At 38.9% G+C, this 25,232-nt stretch overlaps 1 protein-coding gene across 1 annotated transcript in view; it reads left to right on the forward strand.

The window, feature by feature from the left end:
- Positions 1 to 17,322: 17,322 nt before the first annotated feature.
- Positions 17,323 to 25,232, forward strand: part of lrriq1 (leucine-rich repeats and IQ motif containing 1) — a 41,668-nt gene continuing 33,758 nt past the window's right edge. The window contains exons 1-14 of the mRNA XM_044356518.1: positions 17,323 to 17,673; positions 17,901 to 17,997; positions 18,231 to 18,295; positions 18,412 to 18,532; positions 19,669 to 19,865; positions 20,203 to 20,277; positions 20,544 to 21,008; positions 21,114 to 21,200; positions 21,267 to 21,422; positions 21,558 to 22,364; positions 22,718 to 22,870; positions 23,071 to 23,221; positions 23,779 to 23,972; positions 24,997 to 25,124. Of these exons, the coding sequence (XP_044212453.1) occupies positions 17,551 to 17,673; positions 17,901 to 17,997; positions 18,231 to 18,295; positions 18,412 to 18,532; positions 19,669 to 19,865; positions 20,203 to 20,277; positions 20,544 to 21,008; positions 21,114 to 21,200; positions 21,267 to 21,422; positions 21,558 to 22,364; positions 22,718 to 22,870; positions 23,071 to 23,221; positions 23,779 to 23,972; positions 24,997 to 25,124 (2,819 nt within the window). The 5' untranslated portion in view covers positions 17,323 to 17,550. The remainder of the gene's footprint in view (positions 17,674 to 17,900; positions 17,998 to 18,230; positions 18,296 to 18,411; positions 18,533 to 19,668; positions 19,866 to 20,202; positions 20,278 to 20,543; positions 21,009 to 21,113; positions 21,201 to 21,266; positions 21,423 to 21,557; positions 22,365 to 22,717; positions 22,871 to 23,070; positions 23,222 to 23,778; positions 23,973 to 24,996; positions 25,125 to 25,232) is intronic.

Raw genomic sequence — 25,232 nt, forward strand, 5'->3', positions numbered from 1 at the left:
TCTGTATGTCTATCAAAGACACACTTTAGATGCATGTTTAGTTGTTGTAGTAATTCCATGACTTCCATCTGGCAATGTCAACATGATGAAGAGTAAATCTGAATGAATAATCTATTTTTCCATATGATAGAAATGATCAAGGGACTATAGCTTCTGTTACATACGACTTTGTACCAACTCTCATTAAGACATAAGCTCCTCCACCACCTGGATTATGTGTCATTGTGACAAGCCGGACCCTCAGTATTCATGACTTTGCCGTGTGAAAAAGTTGTCAACTGTTAAGTTGTGAACAGAACGGCTTCGGTTAAGGATTAGGCAGTTAAATGGCCATGACACATCTATGTGGCTAGTGTTTAAGAGAGTAGTTGGTCAAGTAGAATGAAAAAACCTGGGATTAAACCTCACAGCGTAAATCTTAGTATGACTCAAAAAACTAAAACTGGGTCATTGGAGGGAAATGGGTTAAGGCACTCATCCGCCTCCTCGATCACAATGCAGTTTAAATGTCAGACTGCTATTGTGCCGCCTTCACATTATGCTTCTGTTGTGGAAAAATGTTTTGATTTCACTTTTTCTGCACAATCAGGGCACATGCTACCATTTAAAAGGATAGGTTCATAATTTTTCATGTCTGTCCTAATATAAAATAGTCAAATTCCCAAACGAACACTGACACATGTTTCTCTTGCCGTAATCATTCTTCCTGTTCATACTGGTGATTAAAAGACCCCTTCATAATGCTCTTTCAATATAAGTGATGGGGGCCAAAATCCACAGCCCTCCATCCATGCAAAAACCTCTTCTAATGATCAGCATGAACAGGAGGAATGATTTCAGCAAGAAAGAACATTTTCAATGTTCATTCAGGCACCTGAACAGTGTTTTAAGATAGACTTGAAAAATGTGAACCTTTCCTTTAAGGTGCTGTGTTCATTTCAACAAAATTTAAGGAGAAATATCTCGCTGATCAGCATCATTGTTCAATCCTGGCATTTTAAAAATGACACTGTTTATGTTTGTTTACTTGTTGAACTATATTGAAACCTGGTTATCTGGACAGCAACATGTTGTATCTTGGTTTTTTAACAGAACTAGTATTAAAAGATGACCTGTATCTCTGTCGCCTCTTAAATATTTTACTTGTTTCCTGCAAAAAGGCAATAACAGAAAACTGGTGTAAAACAAAACCCACCGGACTTAAATAATGAATGGATGTAGTGAGGGATATATTTGTGGTGGGAAATGTGACATTTTCCTTGAGGAATAAGAGGAAGACATTCATAGAAAGTGGGAGAAATGGATCACCTTTAATGCAAACAACAAGGATGCTATTATATCTGGATCTGGATCAATCTAAGGACAATGTAGACATAGAGACACTGTAGAGTAAGATGTGTATACTCCGCTTTGTTTCCATGATTTCCTGATGGTTGGTTTTCCTCCTCTTTTGTAAAAATCTTTAACTTATTACAAATAAAGAGTGACCAAAAAAGAAGACATTTCTTGAAACTTAATTGTCAAAATGATCTTGATAAATCCATATGTTTTGTGTGTGCAATATCTCAGACATGTATTACAAAATGTAGGGAAAATTACAAAGTCTACAGAAGGAGAAATAATCTACAATGATATGTTTACTGTCGCCTTATTTGGATTAATCCGGTTTCCATAGAAGAGCGGACTTATTGTCCTTTGTTCGTTTTTCTCTGGAAATCTGCGCTTAATTTTTCTGGCTAATTCACTGAGATGAAATTCCTGCAAGTGTACTTTGGAAAGTATCCTCCCACTGCGTGTTTCAGGTGCATCGAGGCCATCATCACAGAAATCTCATAGTAGTTGTCAGGAGGTCTTTGCCAGGCAGAAATGTGTGTGTGTGTGTGAGAGAGAGAGTGTGTACTTGACGCTCACACAAATCCTATTACTTCCAGTTCATTGCCCTTATCACTGCTCTTTACAGCGCTCCTCTTTTGACGGATATTTCAGATATCTCAGACATTATATAGCTCTGTGCTCCTGACATGAACACAGCCCTTCGCCCTCACCGTACAAAATGTCCATTATATTGCCTGCTCACTGCAGTTTTCCCCTGTCTGCTGGGGCTGAGTGAGAGCAGCCTCAGTAGCAGACTTATTGATTGCTGCTAATAGCATCCATCCCATCAGCAGGGCGGCACGAAAACCCTGAAAGCAGTGAAAGAAAACCAATGCTCATGCTAATCATTCTATATTTTGATGACACTGTGGTTCACCTATAAATTATTTAGGTACCTGCCACCACCCATTCAAAAATCCAGAGAGGAATAACATTGCATAATCACCACCTGTTTAAGGAGTACCACTCTGGATTGTTGAACACTAGTAAAGCTGTAAAAATGTGGTTGGGGATAAAGTTTTCCTCTTCCATAGCCCATCATCAGGCATATGTGTCAGAATGTGTGTATTCAGTGTTTAGACAACCTGTATGAGATAAAAAAATGAGGTAATAAGAGTCCACATTCATGCTTGAGGCTCTGTGAGGCTGTACTTAACTTAGGCGCAGCAATGCTTTGAGCTAAATGCTAACATACTCACAATGACAGTGCTAACATGCTGATGTTACGCAGGTATAATGTTTACCCTCTTAGTTTAGCATGTTAGCATGCTAACACTGGCTAATTAGCACTAAATGCAAAGTAGAGCTGAGGCTGATGGATGGAAATGTCAGTAGTTTTGCAGGTATTTGGTCAACCAAAGTGTTTACATTGAAATTTTAAACTGATGATTGTGCTAGATGAAAAGTTAAGGCATCACCAAAATTATAATAATTCATTATGAGGGGGACATGCACCAAACTTCATGGCGATCCAACAGTTTTAAATCAAAACCACAGAAGTCTTCCTCATGGTGGCCTTAGAGGGAAAGTCAACAGATCACCAAAGTCATTAGGTTACATTTTTGGGAAACCATGAATGTCTGTACAAAATTATGTGTCAATCATTCCACTATACTTTGAGATATTTTACAGGATAAGAACAAATTTGACATGCTGGTGGCACTACAGGAAAGTTGGAGTATCACCAAAGTCAGTAGGTTTGATCCTCTGGGGACCATGAATGTCTGTACAAAATTTCATGGCAATCTGTCCATTAATTGTTGACATATTTCAGTGTGCGAACCAACCAACAGAGCGACTTTGCCGTCCCCGAGAACAGAAATATCAATATACTCGCTTCTCACTCACATGTCAATCACCACATGATGATCATTTTTCTTCGAAACGGTTGAAAGACTAATGCTATTTTTGGACATAAGGCCTCCATTCACTGAATTTGACTTATGTGCAGACAGAGAAAAAAAATACACATTTCAGTGAAACCAGACCATCGTGGTTTCAGGGGGCAAGGAAATGAGAAATGAAAGAGGATGTTGGTCTAGAGCGTATATTGTCAGAGCAGAGACTGTCTGTCATGGTTCTGTCCCAGTCTGGGTCTTTGTTCCATGGTTGCCATTATCCACCAGTCCACCAGATGCCCTCAGACTTTTTCCCTGTTTGTTGGACTCAGTGGGAGATGGATTGATAAGATAGGTTGCAGATTGTATTAACGAATACTTGAAATACTGTTTCTCATTGTGTTGAACCTTCATCCAGACATTTAACTGCTTAGTTCCTTTACATGTGCTCCATTGGAAAGGCTAACAGGACTAAATGTAATCTGTAATACTTTTGCCTTCACCTGGTTAAGAATGATAATGTTTATTTAATGATCAGATTAGTTTCGTGGTTGCATCTGGCCCCTGCTGACATTTTAGGCTTTCTTGAGCCAAACTATTGTGTTTTCTGGGTTTTTAGTTTTAGTTTCTGTTTGCTCAGTTTCCTGTCTGTGTTTATGTACCCCTCCTCTGCCCTCTTTTCCCTCCACACCTGCCCAACATTCAGCCTCATTAGCCCTGCCCTGCTCCTTGTGTCTTGCCACCTGTTCCTTGTTGTTTCATTAGTTCAGTTTGTATTTAAGTCCTGGTTTTCAGCTTTGGTGTTGTTCAGTTCAGTTTTTCTTTGCCTGCACTTGAGCTCAAATAAAGATGTTATTCTTCAGTTCGCACTGCCCACGTCTTGCGTTTGGGTCCATCGCCTGCTACTCCCTTGATGCTGTCAGCACCAGTCCAAAACTGACACCTCTGCTGTGCTCCGACCAACCCGGCAGGCCGTCCTCGCTGTATACTTACTGGAGATGCATTGGACAAGGCGAACAGAATACACAGAACTAGCAGCTGAGGCTGAACAACAAAGCTGACAAGCCGGGTTAACCCACTGAGAATTGGATGTAGTGGATTTGTGGCATTATGTATTATGGTGATTGTGAGTGATTCAGGGTTTTTGTGGTCAGGGATTTTTGTCAAGTCACAAAGCAGCAGCTGAGAAGAGCAGCCAGCGGCTTTGACTAATAGGATAGCAGTGGCTCTAGGTGATTATGAACATTTCTCGATGGCAGAGCGGCTTCAGAGGCCAAATCATTTCACATGGAGCCAAAGAAGAAGACCAGCGTCTCTCTGGTGAGGTAATAATTGAGGTCTGGAAGTCTAGAGGATTAACCAAAAACTGCCAAATCCTCAGTTTGCATCCAGCCTGGGAAATTTGTTCCATGTCATTCACCATCTCTTTCCCTGCCCGTTTCCTGTCATCTCGCTACTGTCAGCTATCTAATGAAGACATAAAATTCCCAAAATAATAATTTCCAAACAGAATTGCGGTAATCTTTACTTGAGCTAGATTTAAAAATCATGTATCCCTCTGTTAAAAAATGGTAGTTCTTTGGCTTCACCTTTTGAGGTCAACCAATGAGATTGTTTCTGTCTCTGAAAATGTTTTATGGTAATTTTAGTTTCCCAACTTCTGCAGAATTAGAAGTCTTTCAAAATGTTTTTTTTTTTTTTGGTTACAAACTAAAGCAGTACTGTTGGACATACCATATTACCTATTGCAGACACAGTTATGAAGAACGAACAAATGAATAAACTCTCAAAGTATGAAGAATTGTCATTGGCATTTTAATTTGTTTTACATTTAAACAACAGTTTTTAAATGTTTTTAATCATCTTGGTTAATTCTATAAATGGTGCAATTTATTCTAATTATCATACAGACAATTTATTGAACTTTTACCTGAAAAAACTTCATAGCTGAAACTCAACTTGTAACTGAAAGTCTAATCTCCAAGTTGAATGGTATCAGCTGGGGCTCGACGTACAGTAATGCAGACAACATAGTGTAAAAGTGTCACAGATAAGAGAGTTGATAACAGTGTGATGTATTGGAAAGGCTGGTCAGAGGGGATGTCATGGTAAACTACAACTTCTTCTTGATCCATATTGAAATTTTAAAGCCTGATACAATTTTACAGTTTATTTTAAAACCAGTACAAATCTAGATCTAGTATTTCCCAACTGAACATTTCTGCTGCGTATTTCCAGATCTGGTTATTTAACAATATACATCACACAGAAAATGGGCATCATTACTGAAAAGAAATTTTCATTTTTACAACTACGATAGGAATTACACCATTAATATTACAGTTCTTAATCTGGAAGATGTACTATATACTAGTAAATATTAGTTTTCTACTAAAGTCTATTGCATGCGGTTCAGAAATTACAAATGTGAGTTGATTTTATTTCCAATGAAAAATGTTCATTATAACACTATTACATTGCTTAAAACATTTGCGAGATGCTAATTTCAATAGTTAAATCCAAGCAACAATAAACAACTTCTTAATAGCTTGGCTCATAATCACTTCTTTACTGTGTTTGTGTCATCTGTCGACCAACAAACTGATACTCATATTTATATTACAAATCAGAGAGCTAAAAAGTGTCTTGAAGGTCACATTCTTACAGATTTGATAAAAGTCGATATCATAACTCGATAAGCAGGCATAAATTATGTCAGGGATGTTCTTCAAAGCCCATGAGTGCAGTGCAGTGTGTGTTTCTGTGTCTGTACGTGTGTATACTGCATATATCCTTGTGTTCATAGCTGACTGTATAGGAATGAAATCTGCTTTCAAAGAATCAGCGATGTCACCGCTTGGCTGGAAGAAAGCGTCCTTCTTTATGAGGTATGATGACTCCACTCATGAGACAAACTGTCAGCCATGTGTGAAGTCTGAAAAGATCACTTTGCCTGAAGGACGAAGACGAGAAGACGAGGATGATAAAAACGTTTTATCCTGAAAGACCACCAAACAGAAAAAACCTGATGAAGGGGATGCAGAGTTCACATGTTCACAGCCAACACAGCTGATGAAAGACTGTATTGATAATACAAAGAAATACACTGAATAATTGAACAATAATATAGATTGTTTTCACTGCAACTAAAAATTTACAATCTAAAACCAGGTATTGATGTTTTACTGTAATGTAATTGACAGATTTACAAATCTGGAATAATGTTGAAACAGTAACTTTTATATGTTGTGATATTAAATGAATGAATGAAACATCATTACAACCCAAACTAGCATCAAGTTGGAGATAAATGTGCAAAAATCTGTATACTGTATACATGCTACTGCATATTACTATGTTTTTGTTGAGGGAAATGTGTGTATTGATTGATTCATACAGTAAATTCATTCATTTATTCATTTATTTAGTCAGTCAGTGATTCTAGGCAAGTTTATTTCTGTTGCTTAGTATCATATAAAGTGTCTCAAGGTTGTGATAGTTTGTAGAAATTCCCTTATTTCAGTCATTAATGTATTTATGAGCACATTTATATCTCTGTTCAAAATCTTTCAGTCCTTATAACGCTGTGATCATTATTATATTATCACATACTGACTGGTGACAAATGAAAAGAAAAACCCGATTGGTTGAGTAGAGAAGCAACAAATACAGATGCTTCCGTTACCTACTGATACCTGATAATTAATTAATAAATGATCATCCTATTATGCCCTGCAACATGTATAAAAATGAACCTCAAACTTGCTTTTGTATTGAGATGAGAGGAATAAAAGGGCGACTAATTACAAAGACAAATGCACCTTGAAGATTTCAGAGGTGCAAAAACCATAAACATAGAGATGTGGGGAAAAAAGTGATACAGGAGTCGTCCTTCATGATATTCTAAACTTTGTGCATGTGTAGCGTACACCAAGAGAACGTTACAGATCTGGATGCTCAGAAGGGTCACTGCAAATGTATAATTATTCTGCGTGATCCTCGTTTACTGTATCACGTGATGATATGTTTCTATCCTGATTGGGAGTCGTCTCTTCCAGGATGGGTCACTGAATGATTTCTCAGTAACTAGATCTCAACAATATCACGTGTGTATGTCTTTAAAAACATGTATTTTACTTGCCAGATCCAGTCAGACCCTCGTTGAGACTTCTTTGTTGTCCCTCGCCATGCTGTGACTCTTTCTCTGACTCATCTCCAGCGTTGTCCTCTGCTCCCCCACATCTTCTACTGTAGACTCTATTTCAGTTGGTGTTTTCCCAGCTGGTTAAACTTTGTCTCAGAAGATGCTTGTGCATCATTAGGTCCTCTGGGTGACAACTCAATGGATGACTGTATGATTATAACTTAATAGGGTGTTAATTAAGAGAAAGTGATGACAAAGTGGTAACAAGTAGGAGTTTTAATTTTATTTTTCTCCTTAATCTTCGCCACAGAAACTCAGACTTCAATTAATTCATCATATTAATTGAATGTTTTTTTCTAATGGGAAATTAGTCTTTATTGAGAAAAATACCCCAAACATCCCGGGTTTAGCTTTCCCCTTGGTTTTTGAAACAGAAATGAAGCAGGTGATTTCCTCATACGCACTGTTAAGTACCTGGTGTTCTCCATTCTGTGCTGCTGTTTTGATTTCGCAGTGGTAAACACAGAGCAGGTCACAGATGGCGGCTTGCTTCGCCTACCTGTTGAATTCTTCATGGCCTGACCCTGACTTTCGTAACATGACGCCATCCGGCCGTCACGAGTTTACCCCCCTCCCAGACCTCTGATGGAAAGTTAATGCATATTGGTTTTCACCCCGTCACAGAGACGCAAGCTCTAAGCCAATAGGAGTCACCCAGAGCTGGTGTGAATGAGCGAAAGGTAAGTCGAAGGTAAACAGTCCTTGCAAAGAGTGGGAATGGTGGTGGGAATGTTCTTATGTCATGTTATTATGAATAAATCTTCCAGAGCATGGGTGTCCAGATGTTTTCCCTAGAGGGAGATGAAATAGGTATTAACATGTTAAATCATATGCAGGTCACAAAACCCTTACTATGTTTGGAATGATTTACAAAAACCTGGCCGTGTTATTCCTTAAGACATTACTTACACTTTACTTTCATAGTTTCAGTTAAAAAAATATTTTGCAACATACAGATAGCCACCTCACCTCATAAATAGATGGGCTCATTAATACAAGTGATATAACTATTCTTGAATGCAGATGTTTATCCCACTGAGCTCAAGAGAGGGATGTGAAGGTAAATGCAGGTATGCTCAGGTTTTGTGTTATTTATTATCATTCACACATAAAATTCCAAAAATTCAACATTTCTGGCAATATTCATGTTCCCATTACAAAGCATCAGTGCTGATGTTTTTGTTTTTAATTGACAGGAATTAGCGTAATTTATTAAATTTCTTCTCTGTCCTGTGAAAAACCTATTTCCAAAATATCGGGGGATAAGAAAAACAGACGTGTCCTCAGCTTTGTGACTATATGTTTCTTAGATAATCTGACGTTTTTTAAATTGTGCTTTTTAGCTAAAGAAGTGGTGGACAGTTCTCATCCTTTATACTGTAGGACAGTTTCATTGGACAGTGACATTTTGTAATACAGTAGTAACCATCATTCATGAATGTGCAAATCATTAAAGATAGTCATGGCCAGATTAACTACTGAAGCATAAACTGAGCTGGACCCTTATTATGGACCCATTCCTCCCCTTCTCTGTGCACTGTGTACAATATTCCTGTTGGAACTTGTCCCCAAATTTAAGGTTTTGGTAATTTGATTAAACAGAAATCAATAAAGGAATGCACACAATGTAAGCTGAAATAATAAAGGTCTTAAAACTAGATTTTAAACAGGGCTCTTCTTCAAGAAGGGGCTTCTAGATTTAGGTTCTGCAGGACCCACCTCAAGGTCAATTAATCAAATTAACAACAACTATTGCTACACAGTGAACTTTGGGCTTTTGGGCCCCCTGGGGTCTGACCTGGTTGGTAATCCAGATCTTCATTACGAATGTTCAGATGCAGAATCGTGTCAAGGCAGTTTTCAAATAAGGAGGAGAATTTGAGACGGTGACATCTCACATTCTCGCCGATGGAAATACTGATTAAAAGGGTCATGCGTGGCATTAAAAATGAAGAACACAAACGTAAGTGAGTACAACAATATGAAACAATGAGAACAGGTTAAAATAAAATCAGATGCAAGCAGGAGGGTACAATATATGACAAATACATATATAAAAAAAGTTCATAAAATAGAATAAAAGATCCAATAAGAAGACAGAGCAGTAAAAGTAGCAAGAACGGTAGTAGACAGAGATAAAAACATACTACATTAACTAAATGCCTGCCTGAATGAGCAGGTCTTCAGCTGATTTTTAAAAAATGTCAACAGAGCTTGTGTATCTAATATAACTGGGCAGGATGTTCCACAATGTGTTTTGATGGGTTTTTCACAACATTATCATCTATTCAGCCAAATCTAAAGATACCATGAGCCAACTGGCAACTAACAGGCTCCACTTTGACTGTAAAAGACTAACTATAAATCTTATTTATTTCTATAAATAGCATGTGGTTAATATTTGCTTAGGGGTATTTTATTATATTCTATTACAGGAGTCAAGTCAGCAGAACAGTTCACCATGAACTCCTGAGATCAACTTTGAACTTTTCAGGGACGGCAACCATGAACCTATTGACTTTGTGCATCACAGACAGTATTTACCCCTAAACAACCAACAAGTCTGTACATTATAAAGAGGTAACATCCTGCAACTGTAATCCAAACCTTTGATGAATTTATATTTAGATGAACTACTGTATTTATAACATCATGGTTCCACGCTAAACTCTTTAACTTAAAAGCCTCCGGTGTGTGCTATTGTCTAGAAAAGCTCTGTTTGCACCCAGGGGAAACAAAGTCTATTTCATGTGCTGTCTGGGAGAAACCTTTCAAAAACAGAAAAGCCTGTGTGCTGCCTGCGATAGGCAATGCGCAGCTCAAACCTGCTTTGATAAAGCAAAAGAAAACAGTCAGTGGTGAGGCAACGGTGACGTTCACCCCAACAGCCTTGATGCAGTTTTGTGCTCTTTCCAGGGAAGAAGAGAGTCAAAATGAGGCAGCGAGGCCATGAGAAGTGCTGATGGCTGGGGTTTGGATGGGTGAATGGAAACACTAGATGGTGATAAATGCTATCAGCTCCAACTGTGTTGTGTCTTGTCTGAGACATAGTGTTCTAGTTTTTAACTCTGGGTTACTCAAGGATGGTTTTTCTCTCCCTCAAGGGATTTTTTTTTTGCCACCTTTGTTTCCAAGCAGCCCCCTTTTCTTTTGTAGAATAATTTACTTACCACAGAGCTGTAGGTAATGTCCTGCCACCTTGTGTGCCACACAGTAAGTGCAGCTGTTGGCACTGATGACCTTTTGGCTCTCTCATCCTTTGTTACATCTTTACTGCTCTTGTGTGGCCCTGTGCTCTGTCATTATCTCAGCACCAATACAAGATTGTTATTACAGGTTCAAATACCAGGAATGTTGGAACTGCAAATCAAGCACTATGGCGGTGGTGATTCACCTTGAGTCTTTGTTGGTGAAGTTTAACTTTCTGCATGTGGTGATTTTCCCTCGTCTGTTTATCCGTTGTGGCAACTGCTGCTCTTGCAACAAGTTCTTCATTTAATTCCAAATAAAACAGAAACATAAAATACATGACTTTAGATTCAATGCAGAAATTATTTGATAGCAAGTGAAGGTTGTGGATATTGGTTGAATTACAATATTACATTGTATCAATCAGCCACAGAGATCAGGAACATTTACTGAATGATAATCAGCCTGATCAGCCTATTACTTAAAACTATAAATAAATAAAAAAGTATCTCAGAATACAGTATAATCTGATGATAATGGTTGTTTTTATTTCAGTTTTATGTTTCAGTTCAAGGAACTGTATGTTATGGGTCCTTATAACTATTGCATACATTTAGCTGGGTAATATGGTCACCACTCTGGTTATATGGTTACTTCAAGAAATGACTGTCATGTGGGTGAGTGGAGCAGGTGGACCCAAATGCAAGAGATGGCAGGCAGGCTGGATATGACGCAGAATGTTTTAATGAAACAATACCAAAAGTCACTGGAGACGCAGGAACACTAACCTCTGACAAACGCAGACAACTCGACGAGGACTGAACTCAAAAATGGACTATAAATACACTCTAAACTAGTCAGGGAATGGGGAACAGGTGACTAGACACAAGGGCAGGCTGGGAGTGATTGGCTAAGGGAAACACAGGGAGCAGGGCAGGGCTGACGAGACTGATACAGGGCAGGTGTGGGGAAGACACAGAGCAGGGCAGGGCTAATGAGGGCAATGCAGGGCAGGTGAGAGGAGTAGCACATGAACACAGGAGGAGAAAAAAACACAACAGGCACAGTCTGACCAATAAAGGCAACCCAAATGCCAGAAAGTCCCTCAAAAAGTCCAACACAAAACAGAAAAAGTCTGAGGGCATCTGATGGATAATAACAACCAAGATATTCAAATGAACAAAAACATCCAAAAAAACAACCCAAAAGTCCACTCAGGATGTGACAATGACTTCATCATTACATAATGAGATCACACAATTTCTATGATTTTGACTGTAGAGCAGTTCCACACCATGAAAGTACTGCTGCATGGTAATTTAGTCATCATCATTATGGTAAAACACTATTGCACTAGCAATATCTACAGCTATACTGCACTAGCAGTTGCAAAATTAATATGTAAATTCCACACAGAAACACCTAGGAGTGGCTTATATGGACAAAGTCTGTATTATAATAATTATTACAGAACTGTGTTGATATCAGTATGTTAACAATATTTACTTTGTTGTTGAATACGTATAATATACGTATAATAATTTAAAACCACATGTTAAAAAGTGAAACTGTTGATTTAAATGGTTTTCCAAAAAATCATTTTCAAGATATACTGCATGTCCTTAGATATTTAAGATGTTACGCTATGACAGATTTAATCTTATTTCATTCATTCTGACATGAGAACTATGAACCACAAAATTTCAATATGAGGATTTTATAACCGTTATATAATTATATGGAGGGATCATAAACTGACAAAAATATTGAATGAATGCCCAGCCCTGAAGGCACATGCACACATTATGACACACACACACACACACACATAGACACACACACACACACACACACAGAGCAGTAATGTGGCTCAGGCTCTCGTTGGCTGGAGGTGGAGATGCTTTTTCAAAGAGAGGATTAACTGCTGTAAAGCCTCCTCTCCTCTCTCACTAGGAACTGTCCTGTGACACAAGGCCAAGAACAAGTCATGGGACCTGCAGAGTACATCACAGCACCAGCACCAGACTACGGGCCAAGTGCTCTCTTTTATCCCTCTTTATGGATTGTTTTATCCTCACAGTGTGGTTTGGTGTTTCCATGTATGGCAGTGCAGAGAATTTTTGGAAAATCACAATAAAAGTGATGGTACATCAGAGGGGTGCATGCAGGTGAAAGTACTCCAAATGTAATGCTTCATCTCAAGACTACACTCACAATTTATACTCCACTAGAGTGAAACAGCTATAATCAGGGGCATCAAGTTTTTTGAGAGTGCACAGTTTCACAATGCGTATGTTCATGTTCACACCAATGCAAGCCGTTACCAGTAATTATCTGCTTTATGATCAAACTAGCCCCTTATCAGTAACTATCTACAGCTATAATGAATGGCACTTATTTACACTATATTGTATATTGCATTTAAACGACAAGAAAATCTTAGCAAAAGGGCTTCAAACTCAAATTGAATGGCACCTATTTACACTATATTGCATTTAATCGACAAGAAAATGTTAGCAAAAGGGCTTTAAACTCAGAGGTAATGTTAGCTGGCTAGGTAGCCAGGTGAAAGTTCACAAAAATGTTGCAACTGTTTTTATTTACTATACACTATTTAACTCTTGAGTCTTCATAAAAAATCTCCTTATGTCCAACCTCTGTTTAGTAGGACACATTTCAGTGCTGCAAATTTGTTTTGGCAAAAACTTTAGCAAGCTAAAAAGGACAACAAGCTAACACTACTGTTAGCTAAAAGCACTGATGCTAAAGTCACTTTAAATGATGACTTCTACAGCTGTGCAGGTGAGTGGCTCTACTACAGAACTGCTGATACTGTGTAGTGCTTAGCTGGAGGAATTAAGTAACCAACAACCACAAAATAACACTAATATCATGTTACAGGTTTACACCATGTTACTATATTTGAAATAGATAACTAAGCAACTCCCCCTCTGCACTGTCTCAGATTCATTAGCTCAGCTCCGCTGTGGTTAAAGGAAAGGTTTAGAATTTTTCAATTAAAGTCAATTTTGAATTTTCAAGTCTGTGTTGAAACAACAGTCAGGTGCCCATATAAACACTGAAAGAGATTTTCCTCGCTGTAATCATTCCTCCTGTTTATACTGGCTATTAAAAGATCCCCTTCAAATGTGCTTTCAATGTAAGTGATGGGGGCCAAAATCCACAGCATGTCATTTTGTGCAAAAATGCATTTAAGAGTTTATCTGAAGCTTTTATGAGGCTTCAGCAGTCTGAGTTAGTCACATCAAGTAGATATCTACCACGTTTACAGCATTTACAGCTTTTAGCATAAAATATCCCCTTTAGTGTTTCCGAGAGTGGTGGAAGTATAGTAACAATAAGAGAGACTTTGAACCTAAAAACACTGTAACATTGAAAGATATCTTCTTGATTTGACTTATTTGAACAACTGAAGCTTCAAATTAGCGTCAGATAAACTCTTAAACACATTTTTGCACAGAGGGAAGCTTGTGGATTTTGGCCCCCATCACTTGTAAGTGCATTTTGAAAGGATCTTCTAAAGGCCAGTATAAACAGGATGAATGATTACTAGGCCTTTGGAAAGAATTTACTTACTGCATACTAGTAATAGTAATCAGTGTCATCTAAAAAGGATCAAATTGATTATTTTTTGGTCAGTTTTCCTCATGTGTGAGTGTTTTGTTAAATAGCAAATGTTACATTAAATATTCTGAGAGAGTCAGCAGTGTCTTCAACAGTTTGTCTCAGTCACACACTGCGAGCCATTCTGCCTCGAAACAGTGGATCTCTGTGCATGGACTGTGGCTCGGCACAAAATATTGCATTTAGCCTAAGACATGCTGTGTGCATTTGCAATATTCAGTCCCTTAGTGAACAAAAGAGCTCACATTTCGTTTTGCTCCCGGTTGTCAATGTTACCATTGATAGCTCTGCAGGGAAATACTGTTCTCTGCATGTTACTTTTAGATATTTGCTAAGATGTGTGCAAATGTTTGTATATGACCTTTAAAACATTGATTAATCCTTGTAATATCACACATTTACAAAATCACTAACGGGGAAGAAGTGTCTTAATGATGAATAAAATCTAGGACTAGGACTTTAACTCAATGAACCAGGAGCAGATCTATTCTTCACCCCCAGCTTGTTAGGGGGAATTCTGATCACAGTAATCCCACAGTCATTTGAAGCAGATTTAGATGTACTAAGGTCACACTGGCAGCGTAACGATAACTTTGAAAGGCAATGTAAATCTGTGTCCAGGTCCAACCGATTCACTGCTGTTGTCATCCCACTGAAGGAGAGATAATCTCGGTTAGGAGGGTGTTAAGGATGAACTGGGTGAACTGCACCAATTTGAGCAATATTGTGCAGCTATAGTGTGAAGAAACAACGAGATATTGGCTTTGTGAGTGGGAATTTGATTTGACAGCAGATAACTACAAGAATGCAACTTAGTAATGATTAGGCTTACAATGGCATTCGTACAGGATTAGCTTGCTTAAATATTTCCCCCCTCACGTGCACCTAATATGTTTAAACTATCAGGTCTGCATACAAGTCGTCTTACTCTCAGAAGCCTATAATCTGGCTCAGTGCATTGAGAAGAATCATCCGTTTTTCCAGCACTGGGGTGTGAAATGTGAGGTTGAGTTCATGCATGGGAAATATTTTGGTTCTGGGTTGTATTTTCATTCAGGTTATTAGCTAAATTCATGGCAACTAAGTATTCTGAATAGACTAATCCAGGTCTACACAAGAGGAAAATAAATGTTGAACACCACAATTTACTAATTTATTTCATGCATCAGTTACGTCTCATTATCACTAAATCTGTAATTCGCAAAGAGTGACTTTACATTATATTGCAGTAGGTGGAAGGATGATATTTTGGTTGTGGTAATTTTTCCCTCCAATCCCTCCTTTCGTCAAAGCCCCCAGATGGAAATGATAGGCTTGATAGGTCCAGTGGCTGCCAAGATAATGGCTACAGACGAGTAACAGAAAACACTTGACAGTGTAAACACACGGCTGCTATCCAAACCGCTGCTGCGTTTGGGCCGGAGCCGCCATTGACTGGCATAATCTGCTGTATAAATCTGCAGCTTGGCCCTGTCTGGCTGCTGTCTGGGCTCTCTGCACTTGGACAAAAGCGATGGACACCTTGCCCACTGACAAAGGGCCTGGCCCTAATCGGAGCGGACAAGGCTTGCTGATGGAGCCTTTTTGAGCAATTGAACTTGGTCAATGAATCTTAGAGGACCTAATGAAACATAAGGGACAGGCAGTTTGACTCCAACAACGGGGGGCAGCACCAAGCTGTCCTGTTTCTGGCTGTCAGTCTCAGGACTGAAGTTGTGCTTTGACCCACAATGACCTTTATGAAGGCATGTCTGTTCTGAACCTGTGAAGATTCTAATGGTGTTGACCTTGCAGGCCACATACAGTAAGTGTTGTAGATGTGGTGCCTTTCATTGTCGCTGTGGAATTCAGTTTTGTCCTTTGAAGAGAAAATGAGTCTGATCTGGCGCCATTCTGTTGTTTTGTTTTCCTCCTGAACCGTCACGAGAACGGAGAACAGGCCTTAGTGTGTCTCCGGAGCAAACAGTTTGGGATGGAGGACATGCTGTTCTCCTTTGAAACTTTGAGGAAGGAGACTGGGTTCCTTTTAGTAAGCCCTCGGGAATGTGTATGGGAACCTGTGTGGGCCACTGGAATCTCCTCAAAGAGACAGAATACAGTACGAGTGCAGAGCCTTCACCACGGGAGAGAGGAACCGGTCTTTGTGATGAAATGCCATAGAAAAAGTGTGCATTGTTTACAGCCCAACATATTTTTTGTTCTTCTGGTCTTGTGATTCACCTACAAGGTCTCACTGACCCCTTCTAGCTGGCTGCCCAAAATGCCCACACAAGTCCATGACACTACCTTTTATTTTCAAACAGAGTTGCTGCCACCCTGCAGTACCGCTGTTCTCAGACTGCTCATTGCACAAAAGTGTAACACTAGTCGGCCAAAACAAGTCAATTTTATAAGTGATAATTTCTATGTTTTTCACCTAACAGTTGTAATTTTGTTCATTTCCTTTCCTCTCCTTATATTTCTGATGAATCTTTTCATTTATAAATATCTGAATATTGCTGTGCTCAATAAATAAATCAATAAAGGACTTTGACGTAATTCCTGCAGAACTAAAGTATTTTGCCTAAAAAAAGAACAATGAACAAACACACAGTGTAATATAATATAAATTATAAATATCATTACACCTTGGATCTACTTCATAGGGTTTACATTATAAAACATAATTCCCTTCTCAAAATGTAAAAAATATATATGTTCTTTGTTGCTTTCAATATGTCTCATGAAATTTGAGGTCTACTAACAATATGTTAAGTTTTATGACAATTTTAACTAACTTTAAATTGTGAATAAAGAATTCTGCAAGGAAAAGGAAAATAACCAACAATTCAGATCTGAAATTAAAAAAAAATTAGTTGAAAAAATCCAGCTATAATAACAAAGATGGATAACTATTCAAAACTATTACAGTGCTGTACTCTTTACAAAGATGAATGACAGTTTCGCTTTCTTTTAAGCAAAACACACAAATGTCAGACAACTCAGTACATTTTTCTAAAAGGGACTTTCAAGCATAAGAGCGATAGTAAAGTTTCCATTTGCCTTTTGCACGATTTGTCCCTTGCGAGGTTCCGTAGTTCACATCGTCTCCATGGAGACTGAAGTATCTCCAAGACGCGAAAGCTTCATTTTGACTTGTTCTGCATGTTATATATGTTATAAATTAGCTTTTACGTGCTAAACAGCATATTATTTAGATAACTATGGGCATTTCCCGATAGTAACAACAACTCAAGATACATTTCTGACGATAAACGATGTTAACTGAATTGAAAAAAACCTGTCTGACGTTTAAAAACCATGACGGATACTAATGAGATGTGTGCAACAATCATGCGGGAGCTGAATAACTTGGTCATCTCTGATACGGATGAAGGAGAAACTAAAGAAGAGCAGAAGAGCTTTTCATTTCACGAAGAGGAGGTAAGTTAAGACGAGGCCTGGATAACTAACTGTTACTTAAAGAAATAGTTGAAATTAACATTTGTTAATGTTAGCTTGACAGGTGAAGTTCACGCAAGCTAAATGTATTTTATTATGTTTCGCGTTGAAATGAATGCACAACTGTGTAATATTCTGTTCATGCTCACTATATATCACTCGTATCATATATGGACTAATCTAACTTTAAAGTGATTTTCTGACAACAGGCCTCAGATGAAATTCCTCAGTCACTTCTTAGCTACTTTGAAACTTCAAAAAGCAGAGCAGCAGTTTGTGAGAAGCTCATCCTTGAGGAACTTGAAGGTATGGCAGCTTGTTGAATATCAAGCACATCATGCAACATTTTTTTTGTGCTTCTTTATGCACTGCTTTTCTGTGGTAAACAAGGGAAAGACATTACTACAGCGTCTCTATTTAAGCACGATTTATTAAATGACAAATGTAGCCTGGCACTTTCATGATTTAATCAGTCAACTATTCAGCATTTCTAGATGATTCCAATGGATAAAGACTTTTCCTTCTCTTCTTCCCTTCAGATCTCACTGCATCACATCACACTGAGGACATGAGACGAGGAGACCTGCCTACTGCACTCGATGAGGACATGATGACACTGAATGAGCCGGTAATTGCTCCTCATTACAATTCAATGTCAACTCTCTTACCTGTATGACACATCCAAAAATACAACAGACTTTCTTACATTGCCTCATACAGGTTACGTGTGGCACAGAAAATGAGGAGAACAACACTTTCACTGACACCCGCCTTCTTCCTGCACCCACAGAGACAGAGGCACTTTTCACTCACAATGTGTCAGTGTGTCACAACAAAGAAGGTACAGTACATAATCAGAAAAATGAAGTGAAAATGCTCCGTGCAGTGATGTGTAAAGCCTGCAGGGTGACACAATTTGCACTACAAACTGAGAAACACAAGACTCACATTCATACATCTACTGAAATTTTGTAGATTAAAAAAAAAAAAACTTCACATGGTGAAGGCTGGCTTTATTTAAACGACAGCAGAGGAAGAGAAAATTTCTCTTAGTTATGTTAGTTAATCTTAGTAATGTTATCTTTTTCATGCTCATTTTCCAATTAAAAGCATCAACATTTGCTCACAAACTTTGCACTTTAGTTTCCAACTCTGCTCCAGAGCTTGTGAATAAAAAGCACTATTCATGAGCATTATCACATTATCTCCCCAGTATCCTTACGCCAGCATGATAGCATGATATTAATTCAAAGTGTGCAAATATAGGTACAAAAGTGATAAAGCATCTCACATCAGTAGTGCTGAGTGATATGTCATTATATAATGTCATAATGTTGTGCCTCAATGAGCGCTGAGGTGAAAAAGTTCATCATTACAATCATAAAATCTCATCTGTCATGTACGTACATATCTAAATTGTTTACTTACAATATTCTCTTGAGGTTTATGCACATACTAATACACCGCTGTGGGTAAAATGTTACTCTTTTCAGTCAAAGTTACAGTCTTCTGTTTCTATGGGAAGCACTGCCATGTTAAATATTGTAGTTAATATCACAGATAAGATGGAAGATGATGCTGAATTCCTTCTCTCTCCTCTCTGTTCCTTTTTCATTGCACTGTTGTGGCCTTGTGATCTCCCAGTGCACTAAAACCCTTTTTGGTAATAGAGCTTTTGCTCACAAGAGGTCACCATTGTCCTATTTTTTTCTTTCATACAGATCATGTAGTTTAGTAGAATAATGATGAAGGTGAACATACAGAGGATGCGTAACCCCATCTTGTACACGGGGAAGAGGGTTAAGAGTTACATTTCAGAGTAATTTAAAGCTTTTATGCAAATTCACTGTCGACATCATGGTCATTAGACAAAAAACTTGAAACTGATTGGCCCAAATGCTCCCTCTATCGTACATGTGTATTTCTCTACACTCGTTGTGACAGCTTGAAGTCTGTGAGCTTTTATACTTGTCACAGATGAAGCTGGAACAGATGAATATACAGAGTGTGAGCAACATTTGGCACTGGACACGAGGACACGAGGAAAGAAAAGCGATGAATATGAGGTGGAACAAGAGAGGCAACACCGTGAGGAGATGAAGAAGGAGGAGCGAAGGAGACAAAGAGAGAGGGACTTCCAGGAGGAGCTGAAGAAGATAATGGAGGCAGAGAAGGTGAGTCACTCTGGACTCACCATTTATTCACCATGTTTTGTGTCCTGATAACTCTTAGTAACTATTTTAGTTGAGCAAGTATCTAATCCTCCATTGTGTAGTGCGTTGTCTCATATACGTCCTACTGAAAAAGGGAAACTAGTAATAGTAGTAATAGTAGTAGTCGTAGTAGTAGTAGTAGTAGTAGTAGTAGTAGTAGTAGTAGTAATAATAGTAGTAGAAACTAGTGTGACAAGTATGAATGAGAGAGAGAGATAACTTTGTTTTAAAAAGTGTAAAATGTCACAATGTATGCCATTATTATGTTTATAATGTTATGACTGTTTTCTGTATCCAGCTCCATCAGAAGGAGCTTGAGTTGAAGGGGAAGAGGGCTCAGGAGAAACTTGAACAGGAGTTGTTGATTCAGCAGGTATGCCTGAATCCTCTTGTTGTATTTTTCACCACCTGTCCAACGTACAGGGGTTTTACACGACGAGTGTAGGCGCTACAGTCATCATTATTTCAACAACTTTACTTCACAACTCAGAGCATCAATGATTTCAGACACCAAATCATTGTAAACTACACTTCGCAGTCATAGTTCTATGTTTGTCTTTAGGTGAATGGGTTGTGGGTTGTTTATCATTTCCATGGGAATTTGTTTAGCTAACTTTGTTGGCTGTCTTCACTGACCAGGAGCTGATCAGCAACTTACAGAGACGAGTGGCGGAAGAAAGGAAGATAAAGGAAGAGGAGTGGAAGAGAATGAAGGAAGAGATAGAGAAAAAAAAGAAGGCGGAAGAAGAAAGGATCAAAAGGGAAGAGGAAAACAGGAGGAAATGGGAAGAGTTAAAAAGTAAGATAGAGGCAGAGAGGAAAAGGATGGAGGAAGAGATGAGGAGGACGAGAGAGGAAGCGGAAAAGAGAAAAATAGAAGAAATTAGACTTAAGGAAGAAGAAGAGAGAAGAAAAAAGCAGGAGGAGTGGGAAAAGAGGGAAGAAGAGGAAAAGAGGAGAATAGAGAAGGAAGAAAATAAGAAAAAAGAAGAGGAAAGACACAAGATAGAGCTGGAAAAGAAGAAGCTGGAGGATGAGATGAGAAGAATGAAGGTGGAAGAGGAGAGGAATAAGAGGATAAAGAAAGAGGAAGAAAGAAAAAAGGTAGAAGTGGCAAGGAAGAAGTTTGAAGAAGAGAAGAATGGAAAGATGGAGGAAGAAATAAGACTTAAGAAGGAGGAGGAGTGGAGAAAGAAGGAAAAGGAAGAGCAGAAAAGGAGAGAAGAGAAAAATGTGAGAATAAAGGAAGAGGTGATGATAATAAAGGAGGTTGAAGAGAGGAAAAAACAGGAGGAGGCGAGGAAAGAGAAAGAGGAGGATGACAGAAAAAAGATAGAGGCAGAGAGAAAGACATATGAAGAGATGAGGAAGACGGGTGAAAAAGAACATGGAAATAGAGATGAGGAAATAAGACTTGAGGAGAGGATGAAAAAGGTAGAAAAGGAGAGGAAAACAAGGGAGGAGGAGGAGGAGAGGAAAAGTGAGAAGATAAACATGAAGAAGGAGATGGAGGAGGAGGTAAGAGGAATAGAAGAGGAAGATAGAAAATTGGAAGAAGAAAAAAGAACCAAGGAAGAGGATGAGAAAAGGAAAAAGAAAGATGAAAGGAAAGCGAAAAAGGAAGAGAGGAGGAGGCAGGAGGAAGAGATGAGGAGACAGAGGGAGGAAGACGATTACAGAAAAACACAGGAAGAAATAAAACTCAAAGAAGAGAAGGATGAAAAAAAAGGGTATGAAGCAGACAACAGACAGATGGAACCTGACAGAAAAAACAAGTACGAAGAGAAGAAGCAGGAAGAGGAGGGCATGAGGAAAACGGAAGACGGGAGAATAAATATAGAGGCAGAGAAGAGGCAGATTGAGGAAGAGGTGAGAAAAAACGAAGAAGAAAACATAAAAACAGAAGGAAGAGGACTCAAAGATGAGGATGACATCACAGCGTTTATAATTCAGGATGAGGAAAAGGCAGAAAAACGGATTAGAGTGAATGAGCTGCAAGAGAAGAAGAGAGAAAATAAGAGCAGGAAAACTGAAAATGAGAGAGAGAACACAGATAACACAGAGAACTCCCAGACCTCTTCAAGCCCTGCTCCTTTACACAGTGAGTCCACAGTCAGTCCCACCATCACTGAAACTCTACAACAACATGACCTGGACATTAGTCAGAGCTCTGTATGTAAAACTACGGGCGGAGAAGATCCAGTGATAAGGCCTTCCACTTCTTCTTCTTCTTCTTCTGGCTCTTTGCTCCTGTGCCTCCCAGAGCGCACAGAGCAGAAGAGGTTGTCGTGGATGAAAGACTGCATCCCCTGGTCCAAACTCTCCCTCCAGAACAGGAGGAAGCAGAGAGGATCTGTCCGAAGTTGGAGAGGACCGAGGAGGGTCGCCGAGGCCAGCAGCCTGCCACCGCTCAGCCCAGATACTCTGTTTCAGTCCACAGGCTGGAAATCCCTGAAAGAGGTATGATTTGTACAAATGCAGAGCATTTATACTGATACACAGAACCAAACCTACTGAGAATACCACTTCTTATGAATGTAATTAATTGAATATGTAATTTGCGCATTTTAGGCTGAAGTGCCTGTATTTTGTGCCGTTATTGCTTGTAACGTTTCATGCCAAAAAAGTAAAAAGTAATGTAGAAATGTATGTGCTGCCACAGTGTTTTTTATGCTGCCACTAGGGGGTACCAAAGTCACACGTTTTCTATATTCTACATATAATGACTTAAAGAAAAGACCAATGCAATTAACAATATATATCTTTGCCATGTCATGCTTTCCTCCTTAACCTCTCCACTTTCTCTGTTTCAGGTGACCACAGTGACTCTGGAGGACTTGCCTGGCTGTAGCTTATCCACTCTCGCCCAGTGTTGTCAACTTCGGTCCCTCACCCTCAGACGGTGCGGACTCAAAGCCCTGGAAGGCATCAATCAGTTACCAGAGCTCTGCTACATTGATGTACAGGTGAATATTCAGTCAATATATAATGATTTATTACTGTTATTTATAGGATTTTTTTGAAGGGACATGAAATAATTTGAGATCTTTTTTTAACCTCTGTTTTGTGCTACAGGACAGCAAAGATCAGAAGTATCTTTAGAGAAGGGGAGATCAGTAGTGGTGGATTTGCTTGTGTCCTAAGATCTTCCTTTGATTTGTTACAGGAAAATGACATCTCTTTTGTGGACTGTGAAAATATGACCAGTTTACGAGTTCTTCGACTCGGCCACAACATGCTGATGTCCATTCATGGTTTGAGTGGTGCTGACAATCTGGCCGTTCTAGACCTCTCACACAACTCCATCACCCGCATCGGTGAGACTCGGAAAATTCCTTACTGTATACAGTATCCCATGACACATTCACTTTGATGTTTCAAACTTGAGAAAATATAAAATAAGATAAAAACATAGAGATTAGAACATATATTGTCATAATGATGTGTAATCTGTATGTATGTATGTAGCAGCTTGAAATGTTCACGTCTGGCAAGTCTGCAGTTCTACACAAGAGGGCAGCATCTCGCTTCTTTTTAAGCCCTGCGTTTCATACACTTTATGTATGTATTGAAATGTGATCTATTTACTGAACTCAACCTGAGCCCTGAGGCTGAAGTCATGAATAGATATTGGCCAGGAAAGAGGTCAAACACATTGAATTGTATATTGAGCTACTGTATTACTGAAAAACTTTGTTGTGGCTCACCTCTAAAACTGACTCATAAACCCACATCATACAAAGATGATGACGGTCTCATTTCAACTTGAGCTTTTAGACATACTTATGCATGATTTACTATTAACATGCAGACTTATGTTGAGCTGTTTCCCAGTCTCAGTAGTGGCTTCTTCTCATTTTGATCTCAACCCCAGCTGGTCTGGAGTCTCTGAGGAGACTGCAGAGGTTGTCAGTGGATCACAACCAGCTGATCAGCACTAAAGGGTTGAGGGACGTATACACACTCCTACACCTGGACTGCTCACACAACCACCTGGTAAACGTGGAGGGTCTGGAGAACAGTGCTCTGCTCAACACACTGGACCTGACAGCCAACAGCCTTGCTGAGGTAAAAACAGCCACAGCTGATCACTGTTCAGTGTTGCTATTTTTGGAGACCTATATGGAAACTGGTTTGGATGTTTGAGGGGGGTGCGGGGCTTGTAAGTCAGCATGTTGTGTTGAATTAGGTCCACATCATGAAAACAGTGTGTTTACTGTCCATTTATTTTTTCGCCTTTTGTAATTCAGGAGCAGAAGCAAGAATTTACATTTAAATTCCCTTCCCAGAGATAGGTGTTTGAGGCCACTTGGAGTGATAAATAATATGAACATTAGAGTAGGCATCTGGTATGGATATCAAACCTTCAAACTAAAATCTCAAAAAGTATAACAAATACATATGGACTAATATATTTAAACCTAACAAAATCAGGCATAGATAATGGATAGATGGTTAGAATTCATGAGGGGAAGGGAAACAGTGTCTGAAAGTGCAAATTTACAAGTTGAAAAAAGGTGAAATTAGACCTACGAGCCCAGAAACATCAAACTGAAGGCGGAAATGCATTTTTGAATTGGTCACTCATACAAGTGTCATTTGAACTAAAAGAGAGAAAGTGTCAGCATGCACAATACCAAGGCCCTGTCACTGACACACATGAATGAAAGTAATTAATTAATGTTATTAATTATACCCAAAAATGAAATGCCCAAATGTCTGTATTGAGAATAATCAACAGTTAGAGAAAAAAATGTGCAATTACTGAAGCTTATCTTTCTCTTTCTTTGAGATTTTAACTCACATGTAATTTATGAGGCAAAGTCAAGAAAAAGTTACATGCAAAATAAAAAAACATATGAACAAAAGTCATTTGTATGATAATGTATACATCTTCAGTATTTCCAAAGGTCCCTACAGAGTTTCACTTGTGGCCGACACTGATGACTGTAAACACAGCAGGACTAAAACAACTGACATTGATGGACGGGGTCATTTAGGCGCTGCTGGACCAGCAGCAGCAATGTAAAGTTAGTCTAACCCCTCAGTGTGACCAGTGTTAACTGACAACTTCACCCTGTTTGTCCGTCAGCCCCCTAGTCTGAACAACCAGGTCCTCCTCAGAGAGCTACATCTGGATGACAACAGCATCTCCTCCCTGCAGGGCCTCACTGCCTGCTGGCTTCCCCTCATGCAAATCCTCTCTGTGGCCCAAAACAGGTACGTTCCTTAAGTCCTATTTGATATCTGCTTGGTTTTGTGATAGAAACATGATGATGTAAATGATATCTTTGACTAAAAAAAAAGAATAAGAATCTAGATATATGC

The sequence above is a fragment of the Thunnus albacares genome, chromosome 7 (genome assembly GCF_914725855.1).
Source record: "Thunnus albacares chromosome 7, fThuAlb1.1, whole genome shotgun sequence".
In the NCBI taxonomy this organism is placed as follows: Eukaryota; Metazoa; Chordata; class Actinopteri; order Scombriformes; family Scombridae; genus Thunnus; species Thunnus albacares.